The 24434-nt window shown below is 40.6% G+C and overlaps 1 protein-coding gene across 1 annotated transcript in view; it reads left to right on the top strand.

Moving 5' to 3' along the window:
* zmat5 (zinc finger, matrin-type 5) overlaps positions 1-17962 on the top strand; it is a 31428-nt gene extending 13466 nt beyond the window's left edge. Inside the window, exons 4-5 of the mRNA XM_070887749.1 lie at positions 1617-1713; positions 16561-17962. Of these exons, the coding sequence (XP_070743850.1) occupies positions 1617-1713; positions 16561-16708 (245 nt within the window). The 3' untranslated portion in view covers positions 16709-17962. The remainder of the gene's footprint in view (positions 1-1616; positions 1714-16560) is intronic.
* The last annotated feature ends 6472 nt before the right edge of the window (positions 17963-24434 follow it).

Raw genomic sequence — 24434 nt, 5'->3', positions numbered from 1 at the left:
CTGCATCTACTGCAAGGTAGACGGGGACTCCGTTTAACGTCCCATCCAGAAGATAGCAACTCTGACTGCAGCACTTTCTCAGTACTGTCTTTTTGGATGAAATGTTAAACCAAGATCCCATCTGTCTGTTCAGTTGGACGTTTAAGTTTGCAGAACATTTGGTAGTTCTCCCATTATCTTGTCCAACAATTCCCCCTCAAATGCCTGTACAACTCTTGTTTAAAGTTACTGATGCTATCAGCTTTGGTCATCTCCCTGAGCAGTCCATTCTAAACATTCACCATCCTCTGTGAAATAGTCAAAATTGGTCTGTCCATTCTCCTTTTTCTTCATAGCTTTGGCCCATGTCCCTCAATATCATTCTCAGGGCCATGATAAACAGTTACTTGTTCAATTTGTTGATGCCATTAAGGATTTTGAATCTGAAATGAGATTTCCTCACTCAGCCTTCTCTAGTATAAACAAGCTCAGCTTCTGTGGTCTCTCCTTGATGCTTAGGTGTCTGATGTTGAGTGTTAGATCTGTAGCCCATAGCTCTTTCTTCAGCATAGCCTCTAACATTTATCTTTAGAGAGGATTCTGTTTTCATGGGCTTCCTGGCCGATCACAAGATCGATACAGATGAGAAAAGTTATTTGGCCCTTCCATTCAGAAAGAGCCTGCAGTTTTCCCCTCTCCAACCCCCCCCCCCCCGTGCCTTCACTACTCTATCTAGAAAATCATTCAATGTATTGTGTAGAAGTTCCTATATCAGTTCTAAATGAACTTTTTGCTAGTTTGAACCTATGTTCCTTGTTCAACTGGAGTGGTTTAATTTGGAATACTGTTCTGTATTCATTTTTAATTCCAAAATAAGATCTTTCTGTCAATATTCAAAGGCTGAAAAAGTCCAGTTCTGCACACTTTCCTCATAGCACTGTCCTCTGATGACTCTGCTCTTCATTACAGGCCTGTATCTGCTGCGATTGAATCTCTCCCTTGTGTTTTGAAGACCAGTTGGGGTACAGTGCTCAAGATGTGGTCTGACCAGAGCATTGTACAGTTCAAATATTGCTTCCTCCAGCTGGTACTATATATTTCAGTATTCTATTTGCTTTGTTGATTGCTGTTTTGCAGATATTGGACATGTAAAGTGCATATCGAGAAGCTGATACGGACCAAGATTTTCTGAGATTGTCTTAGAAATTTTGCAAATGGCAGGAGCAGCATCTGCAAACTAGCTAACTTGGGGATGGGTGGTGAGGTAAAAGAACTAATGATCACAAGAAGGAAAACAACAGCAGGAAAGTCAGAGAAACAGGAAAAGCATTTTGTAAATTTCTCTGAGAATCTTATCAGTTATTTGTGGAGTTCCCTTGAGCTACAATATAATCTTTCATTTAAGAAAAACCCTGCAATTGAGTGAAAACACAAGAATGGGACGGGTTTATTGTTTTCATTCCACTGTCTCCTGATCGTTGTCCTTTGAACACACCGTATCATACTTTTTTTAAAAGTATTGAAATGAGGAATTGTTCATTATTGTGCATTAACCATGCATAAGCAATTGTTTATGTATATTTTGAAAAGTTTTGCATTTGATTCTATTAACATTGTTTGAAATTAATTTGTTACAGAAGAAAATAAGTTGGAACACGATGACAGACCAGCCCCTAACATTGATGAATGGTTGGCAAAGAGAGCCAAAAGGAAAGAAAACAATTCACACATCAGGTAATTCATATGCATCACAAGTGAATTGCAATACTGTGCCAAGTTTGTGTCACAGTTGCACCTGAATGGCTAAATTATCATGTTCATAAATCAGCAATAAATTTCAGCTGAACAGATGGGGAATCTACCAATGAACAAGTAACATTTTTTTTAAAAAGGGACAAAAAAAACACCAGCCATTTCCTGCTGATTTGTTTTGACTGGATTTGGGGATTTACAGCAGCTGCTTTTGTTCAAATTTCTATCAACAACAACAGCAATTAGCTTCTCATTAATTTTGGGATGTGCATTTTTGCAGCAATTTGTCTTTGTGGCATTCAAGAGACAAGACGACTAAACACCATGTAGGGGCCGAAGAGGCCTTACTGACCGGGGCGGACAGATGGGCTGACCCGGCCAAAATTCCCCTCCGGCGGGAACGGGTTTCCGCTCCGCCCGTTTTCCCGCTGGGTCGGGCACGCGTCAACCCCCGTGTGGAATTGCCCCACAGGAGCGGCGCCGATCGGTACCACTGACAGCTTTCCTCAGTGGGGTCTGTCTGTGACTGGGCGGTGTGTCGGCCCTTAAAGGGGAGGTCACGTTGCCGTGGTCGCCATCCTATTATTTACTGTCAGCTGACTGCCTGGTCAGCCGGACAATTATGCCCCCGGGTTCGCCAGGGCCATGAACAGGCAGCCTGGCAACCCCTCTTGGGTGCCAGGCCGCTGACCCGGCCGAAACCCTCCCTGGTGGCCCAGTGGACCTAGCCGAAAACTCTGCAGAGTTCACAGCGGCGCTGTCCTTTAACTGAAGGGGAGGGACGTTGTGATGCGTCAGCGTGGCGCTGATGACTGGTCAGGGCGACCGACCCGCTGCAAGGGCACTTTCGCCCCATAGCCACGACTGGGGAAAAAAAAGGTCAATTTCTTTTATCTCCATCCCAGTGGTAAAATGGTAGGTGCTCCCCGTTTGGGGCGAGGCTCAATTTCGGCTCCGTTAACTTTGCAAGCAGAATAATGCATTGGATGTTGTGTGTTATAATATAAAAAGAGTGTATCTTCCAAATTAACCATGAACAACTCCGCGGGTTATCCATGTTTTAATGTTTTATTACGTTCTTTGAAGATTGTTTTCCTTTTTTTAAAACAAACAGGCGATTTTACATTTATAACTATAAAAAATTGATGTGCCAGCTTGAGCATTTGTTACAAGTTCAAGAGTAATATATAAGCACAGTAAAGAAATGTCATTACTTTTACTTTGGTCCTCTAATGTTGAGTATGAAACTTTGCATGTTTTTTAAAAAAAACTTCGTGACGTTTTGTATTTGTAGCCATTTGTATTTATAGACTCTGCTTAGTAACGAGAACCAATAGTCCTGAAGAACAAGATGTTTTTCTATTCTTGCACCTGTAACCATAGGCACTCATTGATCAGATATGATGTCTGCTGTTTTATAAGCTCAGTTCTGTGCTTTTCATAGCCAGGATGACCACATTCAGTTTGGGATTGTCCAGGTGAAGGGAAATGACATAGAAACATAGAAAATAGGTGCAGGAGTAGGCCATTCAGCCCTTCGAGCCTGCACCACCATTCAATAAGATCATGGCTGATCATTCACCTCAGTACCCCTTTCCTGCTTTCTCTCCATACCCCTTGATCCCTTCAGCCGTAAGGGCCATATCTAACTCCCTCTTGAATATATCCAATGAACTGGCATCAACAAAGGGAATTCCACAGGTTAACAACTCTGAGTGAAGAAGTTTCTCCTCATCTCAGTCCTAAATGGCTTACCCCTTATCCTTAAACTGTGTCCTTTGGTTCTGGACTTCCCCAACATCAGGAACATTCTTCCTGCATCTATCCTGTCCAGTCCTGTCAGAATTTTATATGTTTCTATGAGATCCCCTCTCATCCTTCTAAACTCCAGTGAATACAGGCCCAGTCGATCCAGTCTCTCCTCATATGTCAGTCCTGCTATCCTGGGAATCAGTCTGGTGAACCTTCGCTGCACTCCCTCAACAGCAAGAACGTCCTTCCTCGGATTAGGAGACCAAAACTGAACACAATATTCCAGGTGAGGCCTCACCAAGGGCCTGACTAAGATGCATGTCATAGTTTTTGAGGAACAATGTGTGTTAGTGAGGCTTTTTGTTTGGTTATTTTTAGTGCTTCCAGTTTGATGAAGCACCTACTTGAAGGGGAAAAAAATCTCAAAATCCATTGGTGTCTTGTGTGCTTAGTTTCTTGTATACAATTCAAATGTAGTAAAAGGACTTCAAGCAAGGGTTACTTTCATAATTTTCATGTGCAAATGTATACATTAAAGTGTCCTAGTATGTCACATGCAATATATACGTTACAGTAGATTATTGATTTGTAGTATAGAAGGTTGAGTTTATAATGTTGTATAAAATTCTTTGAAGTGCAATGATTTAAGTAGACAAACAAGGCAACCATTCAGCATCAGCAACATCCCACAATCATCAGTGAAATTGAATTATCAATGAACCATTTTTATTGGTTGAGGGAGGAATATTGGCCAGGAACATGGGAGAACTCCTCGCTCCCTGAATAGTGCACGGTGATTTTCAATATCCATCAAAACAAGCAGATGGAACAGTTTTATTCCATATACAAATGACAGGAATTCTAATAGTACTATACTATGGTGACCACATAGATAGAGCTCAAACCCTGCATGGGACTTAAACCCAAAATTTTCTGACCCAAATGGCAACAATAGTATCAACTGAGTGAGCCAAGCTTGTTTTTGTGTTTGACTTGAAATTGACCTTGTGGAACTTGTGCTAACATTTACTGTGTTTAACTAGGGGGAAAATAGTTTTTAGGTGCATTTCTCTCTCCATTATATCGCTCCAACTCTACTCCAGTCCCCTGCTAATTTCCCATGGGTTTTCTTTAGACTGGATGGGTTACATATGTTTGTAACTTTTCTTTAAATGAAAAAAATTGTTGATTTGTCCTTGTACATTATTTATTTCCAGCTTTAGGTTCCCCTGCAATCTACCCAGTGCCATCTGCTATCTCCTGGCAAGAGTGCAGAGAAGCAAGGCTACAAGGCTTCTGCCAGTGTTATTTTTGCAATTGGTCCATGGGAATGGCCTAAATTTCGAGTTCTGAAATGTTGTGTTTTGTTTTTCCCAGTTGCTTTTCACTTCTGCTTTTTGCTGACAGCTAAAATCAAGTACCTTGCTGTGTTGGGAATTACGGAAACAAAATCTGGCTTATCATTCAATGCCAGCAAAGAATGACTAAAAACTTGATTAAGAAAGGGAAGATAGACTATGAAAGTAAACTAGCACAAAATATAAAAATAGATAGCAAATATAAAAATAGATAGCAAGAGTTTCTAAAAGTATATAAAAAGGAAAAGAGTGGCTAAAGTAAATGTTGATCCCTTAAAAGACGAGATCGGTGAACTAGTAATGGGGAACATGGAAATGGCAGAAACTCTGAACAAATATTTTGTATCAGTCTTTACAGTAGAGGACACTAACAATATTCCAACAGTGGATAGTCAAGGGGCTTTGGGGGGGGGGGGGGGAGGGGGGCAGGGCAATCACTAAGGAGGCGATACTCAGTAAGATAATGGGACTAAAGGCAGATAAATCCCCTGGACCTGATGGCTTGCATCCTAGGGTCTTAAGAGAAATAGCAGCAGGGATAGTGGATGCACTGGTTGTAATTTACCAAAATTCCCTGGATTCTGGGGAGGTCCCAGCAGATTGGAAAACTGCAAATGTGACACCCCTATTTAAAAAAAGGAGGTAGACAAAAAGCAGGCTAACTGGTCTATAGTTTCCTAACATCTGTGGTTGGGAAAATGTTGGAGTCCATTATTAAAGAAGCAGTAGCAGAACATTTGGAAAAGCAAAATTTGGTCAGGCAGAGTCAGCATGGATTTATGAAGGGGAAGTCATGTTTGACAAATTTGCTGGAATTCTTTGAGGATGTAACGAACAGGGTGGATAAAGGGGAACCAGTGGATGTGGTGTATTTGGACTTCCAGAAGGCATTTGACAAGGTGCCACATAAAAGGTTACTGTACAAGATAAAATTCACGGGATTGGGGGTAATATATTAGCATGGATAGAGGATTGGCTAACTGACAGAAAACAGAGTCAGGATAAATGGTTCATTCTCGTGCTGGGACCCCAATTATTTACAATCTATATTAACGATTTGGAAGAAGGGACCGAGTGTAACACAGGCAAGTTTGCTGACGATGCAAAGATGGAAGGAAAAGCAATGTGTGAGGAGGGCACAAAAAATCTGCAAAAGGACATAGACAGATGAAGTGAATGGGCAAAAATTTGGCAGATGGAGTATAATGTTGGAAAGTGTGAGGTCATGCACTTTGGCAGAAAAAAAATCAAAGAGCAAGTTATTCTTTAAATGGAGAAAGATTGCAAAGTGCTGCAGTACAGCAGGACCTGGAGGTACTTGTGCATGAAACACAAAAGGATAGTATGCAGGTACAGCAAGTGATCAGGAAGGCCAATGGAATCTTGGCTTTTATTGCAAAAGGGATGGAGTATAAAAGCAGGGAAGTCTTGCTACAGTTATACAGGGTATTGGTGAGGCCACACCTGGAATACTGTGTGCAGTTTTGGTTTCCATATTTACAAAAGGATATACTTTAGAGGCAGTTCAGAAAAGGTTCACGAGGTTGATTTCGGAGATGAGCGGGTTGACTTATGAGGAAAGGTTGAGTAGGTTGGGCCTCTACTCATTGGAATTCAGAAGAATGAGAGGTGATCTTATCGAAACGTATAAGATTATGAGGGGGCTTGACGAGGTGGATGCAGAGAGGATGTTTCTGCTGATAGGGGAGACTAGAATTAGAGGGCATAATCTTAGAATGAGGGGCCGCCCATTTAAAACTGAAATGAGGAGGAATTTCTTCTCTGAGGGTTGTAAATCTGTGGAATTCGCTGCCTCAGAGAGCTATGGAAGCTGGGACATTGAATAAATTTAAGATAGAAATAGACAGTTTCTTACACGGTAAGGGAATAAGAGGTTATGGGAGCGGGCAGGGAAGTGGACCTGAATTAATGTACTACCATGCAGCATGGTTAAGTTATTCCATCAGTTTTTAAAAAAATCCAAAAATGGCATGTTAGTTATGTAAAAAGCATACTGAATATAGAATCATAGAATTTTAATTGAAAATATTAAATCTAAGGGGTTATATTTGTATCAGTTTTGTGCTGTTCGAAGTATTCATTCTGGAATGAAGTGCAAGAGTGTTGATTATATTGGCTTTCCTACCACACAGGTGGAGTGTCTGGGAGGATTGGCCCAAATGCAGTCAAGGCTTTAAAATGTGCAGTTTTCCATTAAAGTTAATGATGCATTATGATGCTATCGCTACACAATATTCAAAACAAGTGTGTAAATACTCCTGAAGCTTAAAAAAATATTTTTAGCTTCGGGGTGTTTGTGTGTGTGTGTATATATGTGTTTGTGTGGTACAGTAATGCAGAAGAGCTGCTGTCTTGTAAACACAAGCGCACAGTGACACATTACAAGTGTGCTGTTTCGGTAGAAAAAGGAGTTTTAGTCTGACAGACTGTGCATTCTCCGCATAAGACAAGAAATGTAAGTGCTTTTCCCTTGATCTATGGCAATATAGCCGCCTTTTAAAAGAAAAAAATCAAAGCAATTTGTTGAAATAGCCTTAGATGCAGGACTCTTGTGGAATCTTGTATTCAACTATTTCAGAGAACTGGAAGATCGTGGGAATCCCCTATAGTGCAGTTGTCCAAGAAGTGGCCCATATGCCAGATCTGGCCTGAGGTGTCCAGTTACGTAGCTTGTGAAGTCCTGGTTGGGTTCTTTCTTGCTTGCCCTTACCATTTCTGGAGGACTGGAAAACGCTAATTGCCGATTGATTGATTTCAGATCATCAGGGTTCAAAAAGCTTTCCAGTGTTTGTGTACAAGTCTTCCTGAATATGAAGGGACTGATGTTGGAAGAAGCCGAGGCCGTCTGCCTCCAGTGCTGTTGCTATGGTGGGGAGCAAGCAGCAGTGGAGGATGGTAGTGGACCACACCAGGAAAGGGAGAGCAAAAAGATAAGCCAGCCAGTTTTACCAGCAAAAAAAGTTTTTTTTTGCACATGGTGGGTGGTGGTGGCTTTGGATTTTTACATTTGGGATACTTGAATTTTTTTTAATCCAATGGGTATTCAATTGGTCTTTTTTTAAAAGTGGTGCCAATGTGTTATGCCACCAGCCAAAGTTACCCTCATTATACATTGGCGATAGCTTAATTGGCTTAAAGCAAAAGCTCCGCAGAGACTTGGAAGAGGAATTCAACAATGCTTCAGGACTGATTATGTTGTCACCAGCGCTAGGAAGCGGAAGTGCTCTGGAATGCCCTTGGGTGCTGTTGGCAGAAAGCATCTACTTGGCCGTTGCAATGCAGCATATGAGCACCCTTCAGGGCTCTGTGGAGGAGTACTCTGTGAGCTTGGCGATCTTCTGTTGACATAAGGCATGCAGTACTTGCATCGCTGATAGCTCCTGACAGTGTAAATGAGGTCAATGCCAATGTTGTTCAGGAACTGACTTTCTACGAGTCCCAAGGGTGCCATTTGAGGCATAGAAAATATGCGTCTTTTGGCAATTGACATGCCAGTGGCTCCCCTGATCATCCACTATTCTCGATTTAAATTAAAATGTGGAGAGCAGCAGTGCTTGGGGTTGTGGGTCTCCATTTAAGTGTTATTTTCCCAACACTACAGCAGCAATATAAAAAAGACCTTGGGGAATCTTTTCTAAGGCCACAGAAAGTAAGTGACATTTTAAAAGGTTAATGGAGTTTAATGGAAATGTGCCTGAAAAATGTCTACAATTTTTCTTTTAAAAAGATTGGAAAAAAATCTAATTTAACAATATTTGCATTTTTTAGCAAATGAATTGTGGCTCACGGTGACTTGGAGATTATGCTGTTGCAATGAGGGAGTTTCTGGAGAGTGCAAGTCGTGCACATCTATACTGTAAGGAATTGGAAAGAACTTCATAAAAGAACTGCATGGTTACAGTAAAGGACTGTAGCAACAGGAGTCAGCCATCCAGCCCCTCAGGCCTGAGCCACCATTCAATTAGATCATGGCTGATCTGGACCTCAACTCCATTTACCAGCCTTTGATCCATATCCCTTGATACCCTTGTCTAATACAAATCTGTTGATCTTAGTCTTGAACGTTTCAATTGAGCCAGCATCCACAGCTCTTTTGGGGAGAGAATTCCACTACCCTTTGTGTGTAAGTGCTTCCAGATTTCACTCCAAAAGGGCCTATCTCTAATTTTAAGACTGCGCCTCCTTGTGCTGGATTCCTGTATCTACTCTATCAAACCAGTTTATCACCTCAAACACCTCAATTAGATCAACCTTCAAGACTCAAGGAAACTCAACTCAAGTTTATACAACTTGTCCTCAAAATTAGCCCTGGTATCACTCTGGTGAATCTGCAGTGTACCCCCTTCAAGGCCAATATATCCTTCCTGTGGTGGTGCCCCAAACTGCACAGTAAAATAAGTGCATTTTGATTTGTATGTTCCTTATCTGCTCAATTGTGATTTCTTGCTCTTTTTTATAAATATTATCAGGTATAAGTTAGAATCTGAAGTCTGACATTCCAGTGCAATGCTGCATTGGAGGACCTGTTGTAACTGCCTGTTCAAGTGGATATAAAAGATCCCATGACATTATTGAAGAGAAGGCTGTACTTCTATTGTCCTGGTCAGCATTCTTCCCTTGACCAACACCTTCAAAACAAATTAACTGGTCATTTATCTTGCTTGCTGTTTGCAGGACCATATTGTACAAATTGGCTGCTGCTTTACCCACAGTAACAGTCACTGCACTTCAAAAAAATAATGAATTAATGTGCAGCACTTTGGGATGTTCCATTTATATCGCAGCTCATCACAATCTTGGAAGTGTTTTTCTTTCATTTTTTTTCCGCTGAGTAAGAGCAAGCATTTTATTTTGAATTGTTTTTTGGGGGCTTTTTTTGTTGTTACTTGTGCTGCTTTGTTTAGATAAGTGGAAAATTCAAGATGGTGGCTCAAACCAACATTACAAATTTATTTTAGCAGTTTGGTCAGGTTCTGCTACAGCTTGTTTTTTTTTCCCCTTTCCAAAATAATTTGCAATTTGATTTTCATTTTTCTTCTCCTTGCACTTTTTCATTGGTACTTGCAGTTTCCTGGCAAACATTTATCCCTCAACCAACACCAATGAAAGAAACAGATTATCTCATTATGTATCTCATTGCTGTTTGTGGGACTTTGCTGTAAACAAATTGGCTGTTGCATTTCTATTTGGTTGATATAGCCACAGAATCTTAACTTCTGTAACATTTCTCTCCCTCTGTTGGAGATGCGCATTTCCATTTCACAGAGACACCCTTCTACATATATTAGAAAAAGAATCTATATCAATGACTTAGATGAGGGGACCAATTGTAATATATCCAAGTTTGCTGACGATACAAAGATAAATACGAAAGTTGTGAGGAGGACGCAAAGCCACTGCAAAGGGATGCAGACAGGATAAGTGACTGGGCAAGAACATGGCAGATGGAATATAATGTGGAGAAATATGAAGTTAGCCACTTTGGCAGGAAAAATAGAAAAGCAATATATTTTTTAAATGGTGAGCGATTTGGGAAATGTTGGTGTTCAGAGGGACCTGGGTGTTCTTGTCCATGAATCACTGAAAATAGGTGCAGGTACAGCAAACAATTAGCAAAGCAAATGGTATGTTAATCTTCATTAAAAAAGGTTTGGAATACAAGAGTAAAGAATCTTTGGAACTCTGCCCCCCGAGTGTTGTGGATGCTCAGTTGTTGAGTATATTCAAGACAGAGTTCAATAGATTTTTGGATTCTAAGGGAACCAAGGGATATGGGAATCGTGCAGTAAGGTGGAATTGAATGATGGAGCAGGCTCGCATGGCCTACTCCTGCTCCTATTTCTTATGTCTTTCTGTTCTAATACACCTAGTATAAAGACTACTACAAGAACTACAATAAAGAGTTGAACTGAACTAAGGATGTTATTGTCAAAAACACCATTTTATATATCCAATTGAAACTTCTTTAATTCTATTGACCAATCTGAGTGACGTAGAGTTCAGTCCTTTTGGTGTCGATTATCTCACACAGCCATGTTGATAACCCTTATGATCTCCAAATCAATGAAGCACTGGCACCTAGACATCTCAAGTTGTTCGTTTACTCCTTAGCTTCTCGGGTCTGTGCTCATAAAAAGTTATCTTTATGTCCCCCTTAATATGCCATTGCCGGGCCTGTAATCTTGATGGCTTGTCTTCTACCCCTGCTAAGGAGCATTTTGTTTGTACAAGCCTTCATGGTTTATTTAGCATAAGCCCTTTCCTTTCCGACACTCAGTTTGACTACCGACTCGATTTTGTGATTGCATTTAAGACCATTCTTGGGCATTTCTCCTGCACTGTGTCCGCTGTGGTTCAGTGATAGCACACTCACCTCGAGTGTCTGAAGTCCCACTTCAGAGAATTGAGCACATGGCCCAGGCTGATACTTGGCACTGTCGGCAATGCGGTCTTTTGGATGAGATGTTAAACTCTGCAATGTTCCATTTGAGCTATGTGGCACTCTGGAGGTCCCACGCAGCTGGTGAGTCAGCTTTTAAATAGAAGAACCGCCCATGCGCGGAAATTTGACAGGACCGCGCAAGCCAAAAAAGAATTAGTGGGAACATTCCCCGTCTTGGGTGGACATAAAGTGTCCCACAGCACTATTTCGAAGGGATGGGTAGTTTTCCCTGGTGTCCTGGCCAATATTTATCCCTCAACCAACATCACTAAAAACTGATTATCACATTGCTGTTTGTGGGACCTTGCTGTGCACAAATTGGCTGCCGCGTTTCCTACATTACAAGGACTACACTTTAAAAGTACTTAATTGGCTGGAAAGCACTTTGGGAAGTCCTGAGGTTATGAAAGGTGCTATATAAATACAAGCCGCTTTTTTTTTTTACATTGAACTTTCCCAGCTTGGGAATACTAAAGCTAATTATAGTACTCCAATGCTACCCCAGCTGACTAGTTCACTTGGACCAGACCAGGGCCACACAAAGTGATGCATTTTTCTACTGAGCTATTGAGAGAGCTAGTGTTCCTAAAAAGGTATTTCCCAATTGCTTTGCTGCACTTACTGTTTCATGCATTTAACTGCAAAGCAGTTTAGTTATTTATTTGTTTGTCTGTAAATCTGATACATTTGGTTCTCCATAAGGTCTACATTTTAGAAAAGCTGAATATATGTCCAAATAAACATGGCTTCTCAGTAGAGTTTTGTTAAATCTCCTGAATATCGCAAACTGAAATGGGTAGAAGTAGATTGCAATAAGCAATAATTGGATAGTCAAGCAAATTTAAAAGATCTGAGACAGGAATTCAATGGATTTTGATTTAAAGTTGCAAATCTATACACATATAATGAAAAATCCATAGTTTTAAAATTTTAACATGGAGTAGTGACCTTTCAGGATTATCCATTGATCCATTTACTTTAACTGCCAATCTATGTAGCTCAGAAAGAAAGACTTGCATTTATATATAGAGCCTTTCACGACCACCGGATGTCTCAAAGCGCTTTGGAGCCAATGAAGTACTTTTGGAGTATTGTTACTGTTGGCACTGTAGGGAACAAAATCAAAGTTGTGTGTTTTTTTAAACACGTTATCAAGGGGCATACATTTCCAACCAGGGAGCAGGCTATCTTCAATCTGGTACTGTGTAATGAGACAGGATTAATAAATGATCTCGTAGTAAAGGATCCTCTCGGAATGGGTGACCATAACATGGTTGAATTTCAAGTTCAGTGGGGCGGTGAGAAAGTTGGTTCTCAAACCAATCCTAAGTTTAAATAAAGCAGACTACAAAGGTATGAGGGCAGAGTTGGCTACAGTGGACTGGGAAAATAGATTAAAGTATGGGACGGTTGAGCAGTGGCAGACATTTAAGGAGATATTTCATAACTCGCAACAAAAATATATCCCAATGAAAAGGAAAGACTAAGAGAAGGGATAACCATCCGTGACGAACTAAGCAAATAAGGGATGGTGTCAAATTGAAAACAAGGGCATACAATGTGGCTAAAACCAGTGGGAGGCCAGAGGATTGGGAAACATTTAAAAGCCAACAAAGAACGACTAAAAAAATGAGAGAGGGAAGATAGATTATGAAAGTAAACTAGCACAAAATATAAAAATAGATAGTAAGAGTTTCTACAGGTTCACAAAAAGGAAAAGAGTGGCTAAAGTAAATGTTTGTCCCCTAGAGGATGAGACTGGGGAATTAATAATGGAGAACAGGGAAATGGCAGAAACGTTGAACAAATATTTTGTATCGGTCTTAACGGTAAAATACACTCAAAACATCCAAATAGTGGATAATCAAGGGGCTATAAGGAAGGAGGAACTTAATACAATCACTATCACTAAAGAGGTGGTACTCGGTAAAATAATGGGACTAAAGGTGAACAAGTCCCCGGGACCAGATGGCTTACATTCTAGGGTCTTGAGAGAGGTGGCTGTAGAGATAGTGGATACATTAGTTGCAATCTACCAAAATTCCCTGGATTCTGGGGTAGTCTCAACGGATTGGAAAATCGCAAATGTAACGCCCCTATTTAAAAAAAGGAGGCAGACAAAAATCAGGAAACTATAGGCCAGTTAGCCTAACAGCTGTAATTGGGAAAATGCTGGAGTCCATTATTAAGGAAGCAGTAGCAGGGCATTTGGAATAGCATAATTCATAATTCAGTCAAGCAGAGTCAGCATAGTTTTATGAAAGGGAAATCAGTTTGGCAAATTTGTTGGAGTTCTTTGAGGATGTAATGAGCAGGTGAATAAGGGAGAACCAGTGGATGTGGTTTATTTGGATTTCCAGAAGGCATTCAATAAGGTGCTACATAAGAGGTTACTGCACATGATAAAAGTTCACGGGGTTGAGGGTAATATATTAGCATGGCTAGAGGATTGGCTAACTCTTTTCTGTTAGAGAGTCGGGATAAATGGGTCATTTTACGGTTGGCAAACAGTGACTTGTGGGGTGCCGCAGGGATAGGTGCTGGCTCCTCAACTATTTACAATCTATATTAATGACTTGGATGACGGGACCGAGTGTAATGTAGGCAAGTTTGCTGATGATACAAAGGTGGGAAAGCAAATTGTGAAGAGGACACACAAAATTTGCAAAGGGATATAGACAGGCTAAGTGAATGGGTAAAAAATTTGGCAGCTGGAGTATAATGTGGCAAAATGTGAGGTATTGGCAAAAAAAATATAAATGCAAATTATAATTTAAATGGAAAAAAATTGCAAAGTGCTGCAGTATAGAGGGACCTGGGGGTCCTTGTGCATGAAACACAGTTAGTATGCAGGTACAGCAAGTAATCAGGAAGGCAAATGGAATGTTGCCCTTTATTGCAAGGGGGATAGAGTATATAAGCAGAGAAGTCCTGCTACAACTGTACAGAGTATTGATGAGGTCACACCTGGAGTACTGCGTACAGTTTTGGTCTCCGTATTTAAGGAAGGATATATTTGCATTGGAGGATGTTCAGAGAAGGTTCACTAGGTTGATTCTGGAGATGAGGGGGCTGACTTATGAAGATAGGTTGAGAAGGTTTGGCCTATACTCCCTGGAGTTCAGAAAAATGAGAGGTGATCTTATCGAAACATATAAGATAATGAGGGGGCTCGACCAGGTGGATGCAGAGAGGATGTTTACACTCATAGGGGAAACTAAACCTAGGGGACATAGTCTCAGAATAAGGGGCCACCCATTTAAAACTGAGATGAGAAGGAATTTCTTCTGAGGATTGTAAATCTATGGAATTCTCTGCCCCAGGGAGCTGTGGCAGCTGGGTCATTGAATATATTTAAGGCGGAGATAGACAGATTTTTGAGCGATAAAGGGTTATGGGGCGAGGGCAGGGAAGTGAAGCTGAGTCCATGATCAGATCAGCCATGATCTTATTAAATGGCGCAGCAGGCTCGAGGGGCCAGGTGGCTTACTCCTGCTCCTATTGCTTATGCTCCTATTTCTTATTAGTGGTGTATAAATTGAGGGTCATTAATTTTTGCAATTTCATTATTTTTTGTTACCAGGAATGCTTTCGCTGTTGATACCTGACTGGTATCTTCTATGGGGTAGTGAAATCTTGAGAGGACTGCCCTAAATTGAAATAGGATATAAAGTTACATGATCTTTTAAGTTTCTTCAGCCTATATTTCTTTCCCTCCCCTTCTCCTCCCAAAGCCTTGCTGGGACGTGGTTGTTGTCTAGGGGTGCCCTCCTGTACCTTGCCCCAGTGGCCTCTCTTCATAAATAAAAACAGAAAATGCTGGAAATTTCAGCAGGTCAAGCAGCATCTGTGGAGAGAAGCAGAGTTAATGTTTCAGGTCTGTGACCCTTCGTCAGAATTGGAAAGGTTTGAGATGTAAGAGGGGCAGTGAAAGGGGGAAGGGAGGAAAGAACAAAAGGGAAGGTCTGTGATAGGGTGGTAGGAAGAAGAGATTAAGTGACAAAAGGGATGATGGGTAAAAATGAGATGATCTTCATGTCTGAGCCAAAAGCTGTGATTTTTGGCATGTTACTTAACCACAGAGGACATTACAAGAAAGTGTGGAGAATGTTTTGTGGTGAAGGAGCGGCGAGAGATCATGGCGGAGGTGTGGCGAATGTTTGTGGCGGAGGAACGGTGAGAGATCGTGGCGGAGGTGTGGCAAATGAGGGTGCGGGGTCCAGAAGGGCCTAAGGGCAGCACGGACCAGCCCACACTGCGATATGTGTGCGCACTAGGTCCGTGCAGCAGAGCAGGTCTCCAGTTGTCCTGGTTTACCCTTGCCACTGGATAAAGGCCTAGCTCTGTGAAGCCCGTGTGGGGGCTGTGCAATGGTCACCACACGTTTAAAAAAAAAAAAATCCACGCACAGGCATCTTCCACCCCTTGAGTTCAAGACTGGAACATCGGGTCCTCCATTGAAACATCTGTGAACTCAACCCTTTTGGTGTGGAAGCAAGTCATCCTCGTTTGAGGGACCGCCTATGATGATGATGATGACATCCATAACTGACTTCCAAGGGGTCAGCAATTAGGAGTGGGAACCATAGTTGATTTTTGAACTTGGAACCTTCTTGGTTTGTATGGATCAGCATAATTAAAATATTTTTTGCATGGCCTTTGTTGTCACAGATTTTATGTCTGTGCTATGTTCATGAAAATTAAACCATCGCAAATGTTTACTCCAAAATATCAAACGGCCAGGCGTGAAATTAAAACTCTGCAAGTTTGTCATTTGGCTTGCTCTCATGAAAATTTAGCCCCCCGCCGTCCCCACACACACACACACACACACACACACACACAAAAATACTATTTTGGTCATGGTAATCACAGTATTAGTGAATTGTCTGGTCTTTGCATCAAAAACATCTGAGAATTAGTCCAATAATTTTGAAAACTAAACTATCAACCAATTTGTACTCACGGAAAAGTCTAATCCTAAATGTGGGATTTGGTTAATTTCCATCTGGTTAGTAAACATGGAAATTAAGCTATGCTGTTGGTTTGAAGTTTTGTCTTCTCTTTTCTGGTTGGCAGTATTCTGAATTGTAATTCACAGACCCGAAACGTTAACTCTGTTTCTCTCCACACATGCTGAGATTTCCAGCATTTTCTCTCTCTTTATTTCTGATTTCTTTGCTTGATTAATTCATGTATTTAATTGTAATACTAATAATGTTATGTTGCAATGTTGAATTATATTTTCTTTTGCAGTGGTTTGGAAGTTGAAAAAGAGATTGATGATGATCCTGTTGTTTACTGGCTACCTCCAGGATATCATGCAGTCCATGAGCTACCTCCTTCTCTACATCCTCCACCTCCAGGGGGCTGGAAGAGTGCACTGAACATTGAGTGGGGTTAATATCTAAGGAAATTAATAAAAGAAAGCATGATTGGTGATGTACGTGGACTTGCTACTTTATTAACTGAGGGATGTTACCTTAATTGATAACACTTTGAAATTCTTAATGGTTCCTAAGTAGCTCTGTTTGCCCATGTAAGTGATGTGCACAATAACCAAGTTTTAAACAATCAAGCTGGTGTCTTCTGCAACCATTACCATGTAATTAATGACTGGCGAACACTGGAAATGACAGAAATTGCAATCAACATCAAATATATAAAACATTAAGTAATAGTAAAGGTAATTTTTGGAGTAGATCTGTAGGAAAGTGTTTGAAACAAAGCAGTCACTTTTTTTTTTACAATCTGCAAGTGTTTTATCATGCAGGAAGACTGGCTGATAGTATTAATAAGTCACGTCTTTTATAAAGCATTACAGCGAGTGGTTATGGTAAAATATTTTTTTAAGCAGTAAAATCATTGTCACAGTTCTTGATTTTCTTCAGAATTTTCCTTTAGACCTGCTGTGCAAATCATTTTGAGTGTGTATGCCTAGAGTTACAGATAAGAAATACATTAGTTATATAAATGGTTAGGAATTTTATGAGATACAATTTGTACTATAGCTTTTTTTTCTGTATGAAAATAAATGTGTGTCTAATATATTATATTTCCAGATATCTGTTTTCTTCCTGTTTGCATATGTAATACTTTTTGTGAAGTATTTTGGTAATTGGAGAAGTGAAATATTTTGCTATTGAAAGTTTACATGTTTAATGTTTTTGTTCCCACTGTTTTTGGTTATCAGGTTTAATGACATAAAACTAGTGTTCAGAGCTACCATTTTTTTTTGTGTTTTTTGCCTTCTCACTCAGAGGGTGAAGGAGAGTTAGTCGCTATAAATTGGATTTTATTCATTTTCCTAATGAGCAAAGTAATCTCTGACTCTTATAACACATCTCTTTCTCGAAGCGAAAAATGCCAATGTACAAAATAAGAGTTCCATAGGCTGGATAGCATTGTAGCTGAGGAAAAAAGGGGCATGCTTTGGCAGACTTCACAACCAGCATATCTGTCTGAAATTTCTTAAATGTTTGGTTCATACTTCCTGTACATATTACCCTTATTTCCTATGTCACAATTTGCAAGTCAATATTAATAAAAGGGAAATCTTGTGTCAATATTTCATCCTTACAATTTGTTGATTTTTGACAAGGATGGAGGATGGTGATTGATTCTTCCAGATTAATTTGAAACACTGGACAGGGAATGAATTTTAAAGACAGCAATAACTGATTTAATTTGAGTCAATTGCTAATTTTCTAATTTTAACTTAAATTGTAATATGGTATATATGTAATTTTGTTTAATTATAATCTTTATTATACTGATTTTACTATTGTACTCATTGTATTATTTACAATGTAATTTGAATTTCTTTTTTTTAGTTTTTTCGCCTGTGTCTATCTGCGTGCGCATTTTGGCTGCCGCTTCGGACACGAGCCTTTAACCTCTTTTTGCACTTCTCACGCTTTTTCTCTCCCTCAATGGTCAATATCTAACGTTTTGTACAATTGTTGTGAAGCGCCTTGGGACATTTTACTACATTAAAGGCGCTATATAAATAAAAGTTATTATTTGGCTCAAAGTAAAACTGCAGCAATCAACTGAAGAGAAGGGGAATGTACAAATCAAAAACAGGGCAAGCAGCTAGAAAACTACGAATAAGAAACTGTAAAGGAGTTGAGAAAATAACCAATTCTGAATGACAAGTTAGGAGATCCTACCAACTTTTAAAAATATTAAAAATTTAAAAGACAAATCCATGAAATCAAATGATATTTTGAATAGGTTTCATCTAATAGCCAGTACGCAGACGTGGTTGCAAAGTGGCCAAGGTTGGGAACTAAATATTCCAGGAATCTTAACTTTTAGAAGAGCTAGGCAAAATGGAAAAGGAGGGGAGGGGTAAGGATGTGATTAAGGATGGGATAAAAACAGTAGAGAGAAAGCATCTTCGCTCCGAAAATCAAGAAGTAGAATCAGTTTGGGTGGAGCTAAGAAACAGCAAGGGGCAGAAAATATTGGTGGGAGCTATTTATAGGCCCCTAAACAGTAGTTGTAATGTAGGGCAAAGTATAAATCAGGAAATTAGAAACACAAGGATACTATAGTAATGATGGGGGACTTTAATCTACATATAGATTGGGCAAACCATATTTGCAGTAATAATGTAGAAGACGAACTAGGGAACAGGCTATTTTAGATCTAGTATTGTGCAATGAGAAAAGGTTCATTTAATAAATGTAGTAAAGGGGCTTTGAGGGAAGAGTGACCATAATATGATAGAATTTTATATTAAATTTGAAAGTGATTTAGTTCAAACCAAAACTAGGGTCTTAAATGTAAACAAAGCAAACTACGTAGGTAGGAGGGGTGAGTTGGCTACGGTAGATTGGGAACTACATTAAAAGGTATGATGGTAGACAAGCAATGGATAGCATTTAAAGAATTAACATAGTTTACAACAAATATACATTCCTTTAAGACACAAAAACCCCACAGGAAAAGTGGTCCAACCATGGCTAACAAAGGTAGTTAAAGATAGTATTAGATCAAAGGAAGAGACTTATAATGTTTCCAAAAAGAGTAGTCAGCCTGAGGATTGGGAGGATTTTAGAGTTCAGCAAAGGTGGACCAAGAAAGTGATCAAAAAAGGGAAAATAGAATGCGAGAGTAAACTAGCAAAAGACATAAAAACAGGCTGTCAATACTTCTATAGGTATGTAAAAAGGAAAAGATTAGTGAAAGTAAATGTGTGTCCCTTACAGGCCGAGACAGGAGAAATTATAATGAGGAATAAGGAAATGGCAGAGAATTTAAACAAATACTTTGTGTCTATCTTCACGGAAGAAGGTGCAAAAAAACTTGCCAAAATAGTGGAGAAACCAAGGGTCTAGTGAGAATGAGGAACTGAAAGAAATTAGTATTAGTAAAAAAAAATGGTACTGGAATCAAAGTGTGATGTCACAGGAAAGCAGGGAAGAGATTGGATGGTCAGTATTTCTCTTTCTTGGGCATTGATTTAAATTAAGAGCCGGGATTAAAAAACTAAACTTTCAAAACTTGAAAACTTAATTAAATTAAATACATTAGAGATGGCAGGGGAGATGATGTGTTATTGCTGCAGCATGTGGGAGTTGGTGGACGCCAGTGTGATCCACGGTGACCACATCTGCAGTAAGTGTTGGTTGCTCAAGGAACTTCGGCTCCGAGTTGATGAGCTGGAGTCTGAGCTTCAGAAACTGTGATTTATCAGGGAAGCGGAGAGTTACCTAGGCGCTGCGTTCTAGGAGGCAGTCGCACCCCTTAAGTTAAATAATTCAAATTTGGTTTGTGGTCAGGGACAGGAGGGTGTGACTACGAGTGGGGCAGGTATGGGGATACAGAATGTAGTAATGGAGGAGCCTCAGCCCTTGCAATCGTCTTAACAGATACGAGATTCTTACTGCCTGTGTGGACGAGAGCAGGGGCTGCAGGGAGGATGAACAAACTGACCACAGCACCGTGGTACAGGGGGCCATTCAAGTTGGGGGAGTAAAATAAAATGTGGTAGGGGACAGTATAGTTAGGGGGATAGATACTGTTCTCTTGAGCCGAGAGCGTGAGTCCCGAGAGCCTGCCCGGTGCCGGGGTTAAGGACATCTCTGGGCTGGAGAGGAACTTTGAGTGGGAGGGGAAAGATCCAGTTGTCGTGGTCTATGTAGGTACCAACAACATAGGTAGGACAAAGAACGAGGTTCTGCTGAGGGAGTATGAGCAGTTAGGGGCTAAATTTAAAGGCAGAACCACAAAGGTGGTAATCTTTGGATTACTACCTGAGCCATGACAAATTTGAATAGGCTAAATAGGATCAGAGCAATGAACACGTGGCTTAAAGATTGATGTGGGAGAAATTGGTTTCAATTCACGGGGCACAGGCACCAGTACTGGGATAAGGGAGCTGTTCTGTCGGGACGGGCTTTACTTGAACCAGGCTGGGACCAGTGTCCTGGCGAATCGAATAATTAGGGCTCTAGATGGGACTTTAAGCTAAATAGGTGGGGGGAGGGATCCGGTGAATGGAAATTTAAAAAGTCAAAGAGAAAGGAGAAGGCAAAAATGCAGGGTCGCGATAGGCGTAATGATAACCAGAGTGTGACAGGAAGGGACAGAGCGTATACACGAGTGGGTCAGAGTAGGGAAAAATGGTAAAAAGATGAAATGAAAAGGTCTATAGCATTCGTAACAAGATAGATGAGCTGACGGCACAAATCGAAATAAATGGGTATGATCTGATAGCCACTACAGCGAAGTGGTTGCAAGATGACCAAGGCTCGGAACTGAATATTTGACTTTGCGGAAGGATAGGCAGAAAGGAAAAGGAGGTGTGGTAGCTCTGTTAACAAAGGATGAGTTCAGTGCAGTAGTGTGAAATGATATTTTCACCTTACTTAAGGAAGGATATACTAGCTTTGGAGGGGGTACAGAGACGATTCACTAGGCTGATTCCGAAGACGAGGGGGTTACCTTATGATGATAGATTGAGTAGACTGGGTCTTTACTCGTTGGAGTTCAGAAGGATGAGGGGTGATCTTACAGAAACATTTAAAATAATGAAAGGGATAGACAAGATAGAGGCAGAGAGGTTGTTTCCACTGGTCGGGAAGACTAGAACTAGGGGGCACAGCCTCAAAATACGGGGGAGCCAATTTAAAACCGAGTTGAGAAGGAATTTCTTCTCCCAGAGGGTTGTGAATCTGTGAAATTCTCTGCCCAGGGAAGCAGTTGAGGCTAGCTCATTGAATGTATTCAAATCACAGATAGATAAATTTTTAACCAATAAGGGAATTAAGGGTTATGGGGAGCGGGCGGGTAAGTGGAGCTGAGTCCACGGCCAAATCAGCCATGATCTTTTTGAATGGCGGAACAGGCTCGAGGGGCTAGATGGCCTACTCCTGTTCCTAATTCTTAAAATATTGGCTCAGAAGATCAAGATGTAGAATCAGTTTGGGTGGAGATGAATAATGGAAAAAAGTCACTGGTGGGAGTGGTCTACAGGCCTCCAAACAGCAGCCACACTGTAGCACAGAGTATAAATCAAGAAATAATGGAGGCTTGTAAGAAAGGTACAGCAATAATCATGGGCGATTTTAATCTTCATATGGATTGGACAAATCAAATTGGCAAAGATAGCCTTGAAGAGTTCATAAAGTGTATGCCAGATGGTTTCTTTGAACAATACGTTGTGGGAACCAACCAGGGAGCAGACTATTTTAGATCTGGGTAATGTGTAACGAGTCTGGATTAATTCATGATCTCGTAGCGAAGGATCCTCTTGGGAAGAGTGATCATAACATGGTAGAATTTCAAATTCAGTTTGAGGGTGAGAAAGCTAGGTCTCAAACTAGTGTCCTGAACTTAAAGGCAATTACAAGGATATGAAGGCAGAGTTGGGTAAAGTGGACTGGGAAAATAGATTACAGGGTAAGACTAGAAAAGCAAATGGCCTACACCTGCTATTTCTTTTGTTTTTCCTCAAATAAAATTTATTGAGCCTCAACCTGTATAAAAAGCCTGGGCTTTGACTGGATATTTTTTGCCAGAACTGTTGGAGACTTTCCAACTACATTTATGTGTTCTGAACATGTATATGTTGCAGTATTTACCACCAAGCATCAGTAGGTTTCACTGAGTTCAGAGAAAGATGTCTTGCCTCATCCTGTGAGGATCAAGTTTCTATGATTTTTCCAATACTTTGAAACAAACTAGAGATTAATTTCAAAGCTTTATTTCGGGCAACCCCTTTTCTGTTATGAATGGCTAATAGACAGAAACCCGTGATTAGCAGTACCTCCTGGTTTCTTTGTTGATGGTTAGAAAACAAAACCGGATTCCTGCTTGGTGCTCACAAACTCCTAAGCTTCATTTCCAGTTCTCTCAGTTACTCTGATCCCAGGAGCAGCTTGCAGCCTGAGACCATATGCTAGTACTCTCAGGACCTGGGCCCTCTTTCTAGTGCCCCAAGATTCTAGGTGATTGCCAATGTTGATAAATGTGTCACAGACTGTACTATTCTTACAAAATTCTTACTAAGAGAAGTGCTGCATTTTCTGAGGTGATGTCATTTGATGAGATCTTAAAGTGTGGTCTAAGAAGGTTGCAAGCTTAAACCCATAATCTAGTCTGACACTCGAGTGCCGTACTAAGGGAAGTGCTGCATTTTCTGAGGTGCTGTCCTTTGGATGAGTTCCTATGGATTGGAGGGTAGCTAATGTAACACCACTTTTTAAAAAAGGAGGGAGAGAAAACGGAATTATAGACCAGTTAGCCTGACATCGGTAGTGGGGAAAATGCTGGAATCAATTATTAAAGACGTAATAGCAGCGCATTTGAAAAGCAGTGACAGGATCGGTCCAAGTCAGCATGGATTTATGAAAGGGAAATCATGCTTGACAAATCTTCGATAATTTTTTGAGGATTTAACTAGTAGAGTGGATAAGGGAGAACCAGTCGATGTGGTGTATTTGGACTTTCAAAAGGCTTTTGACAAGGTCCCACACAAGAGATTAGTGTGCAAAATTAAGGCACATTGGATTGGGGGTAATGTATTGACGCGCATAGAGATCTGGTTGGCAGACAGGAAGCAAAGAGTGGGAATAAACGGGTCCTTTTCAGAATGGCAGGCAGTGACTAGTGGGGTACCGCAAGGTTCAGTGCTGGGACCCCAGCTATTTATAATATAAATGATTTAAACAAAGGAATTGAATGTAATATTTCCAAGTTTGCAGATGACACTAAGCTGGGTGGCAGTGTGAGCTGTGAGGAGGATGCCAAGAGGCTGCACGGTGACTTGGACAGAATAGGTGAGTGGGCAAATTCATGGCAGATGCAGGATAATGTGAGGTTATCCACTTTGGTGGCAAAAACAGGAAGGCAGATTATTATCTGAATGGTGACAAATTAGTAAAAGGGGAGGTGTAACGAGGCCTGGGTGTCATGATACATCGGTCATTGAAAGTAGGCATGCAGGTACAGCAGGCAGTTAAGAAAGCGAGAGGATTTGAGTATAGGAGTAGGGAGGTCTTACTGCAGTTGTACAGGGCCTTGGTGAGACCACACCTTGAATATTGTGTGCAGTTTTGGTGGTCTAAACTGAGGAAGGACATTCTTGCTATTGAGGGAGTGCAGCGAAGGTTCATCAGACTGATTCCTGGGATGGCAGGACTGACGTGAAGAAAGACTGGATCGACTAGGCTTGTATTCACTGGAATTTAGAAGAATGAGAGGGGATCTCATAGAAGCATATAAAATTCTGACAGGATTGGACAGGTTAGATGCAGGAAGAATGTTCCCGATGTTGGGGAAGTCCAGAACCAGGGGTCACAGTCTAAGGATAAGGGGTAAGCCATTTAGGACCGAGATGAGGAGAAACTTTTTGACCCAGAGAATTGTGAACCTATGGAATTCTCTACCACAGAAAGTTGTTGAGTCCAGTTCGTTGGATATATTCAAAAGTATTATGCTGTATCAGAAACATTATTTAGTATTAGTCATTGTGTGTGTACCTTGAACTTCTTGTGAAAGTAGTTCCATATTATTCAGATCAAGTATTGCTCCCTACTCCTACATCTGGCAAGGAACAAGATCTCAACATGCTGCTAAGGGCTTTATTTCAGCACTGTCGAGACTCAATAATTTATTTG

The sequence above is a fragment of the Pristiophorus japonicus genome, chromosome 8 (assembly GCF_044704955.1).
Source record: "Pristiophorus japonicus isolate sPriJap1 chromosome 8, sPriJap1.hap1, whole genome shotgun sequence".
Taxonomy (NCBI): Eukaryota; Metazoa; Chordata; class Chondrichthyes; family Pristiophoridae; genus Pristiophorus; species Pristiophorus japonicus.
The sequence above is the reverse complement of the archived record's forward strand: the minus strand, read 5'-3'. Positions and strand labels throughout refer to the sequence as shown.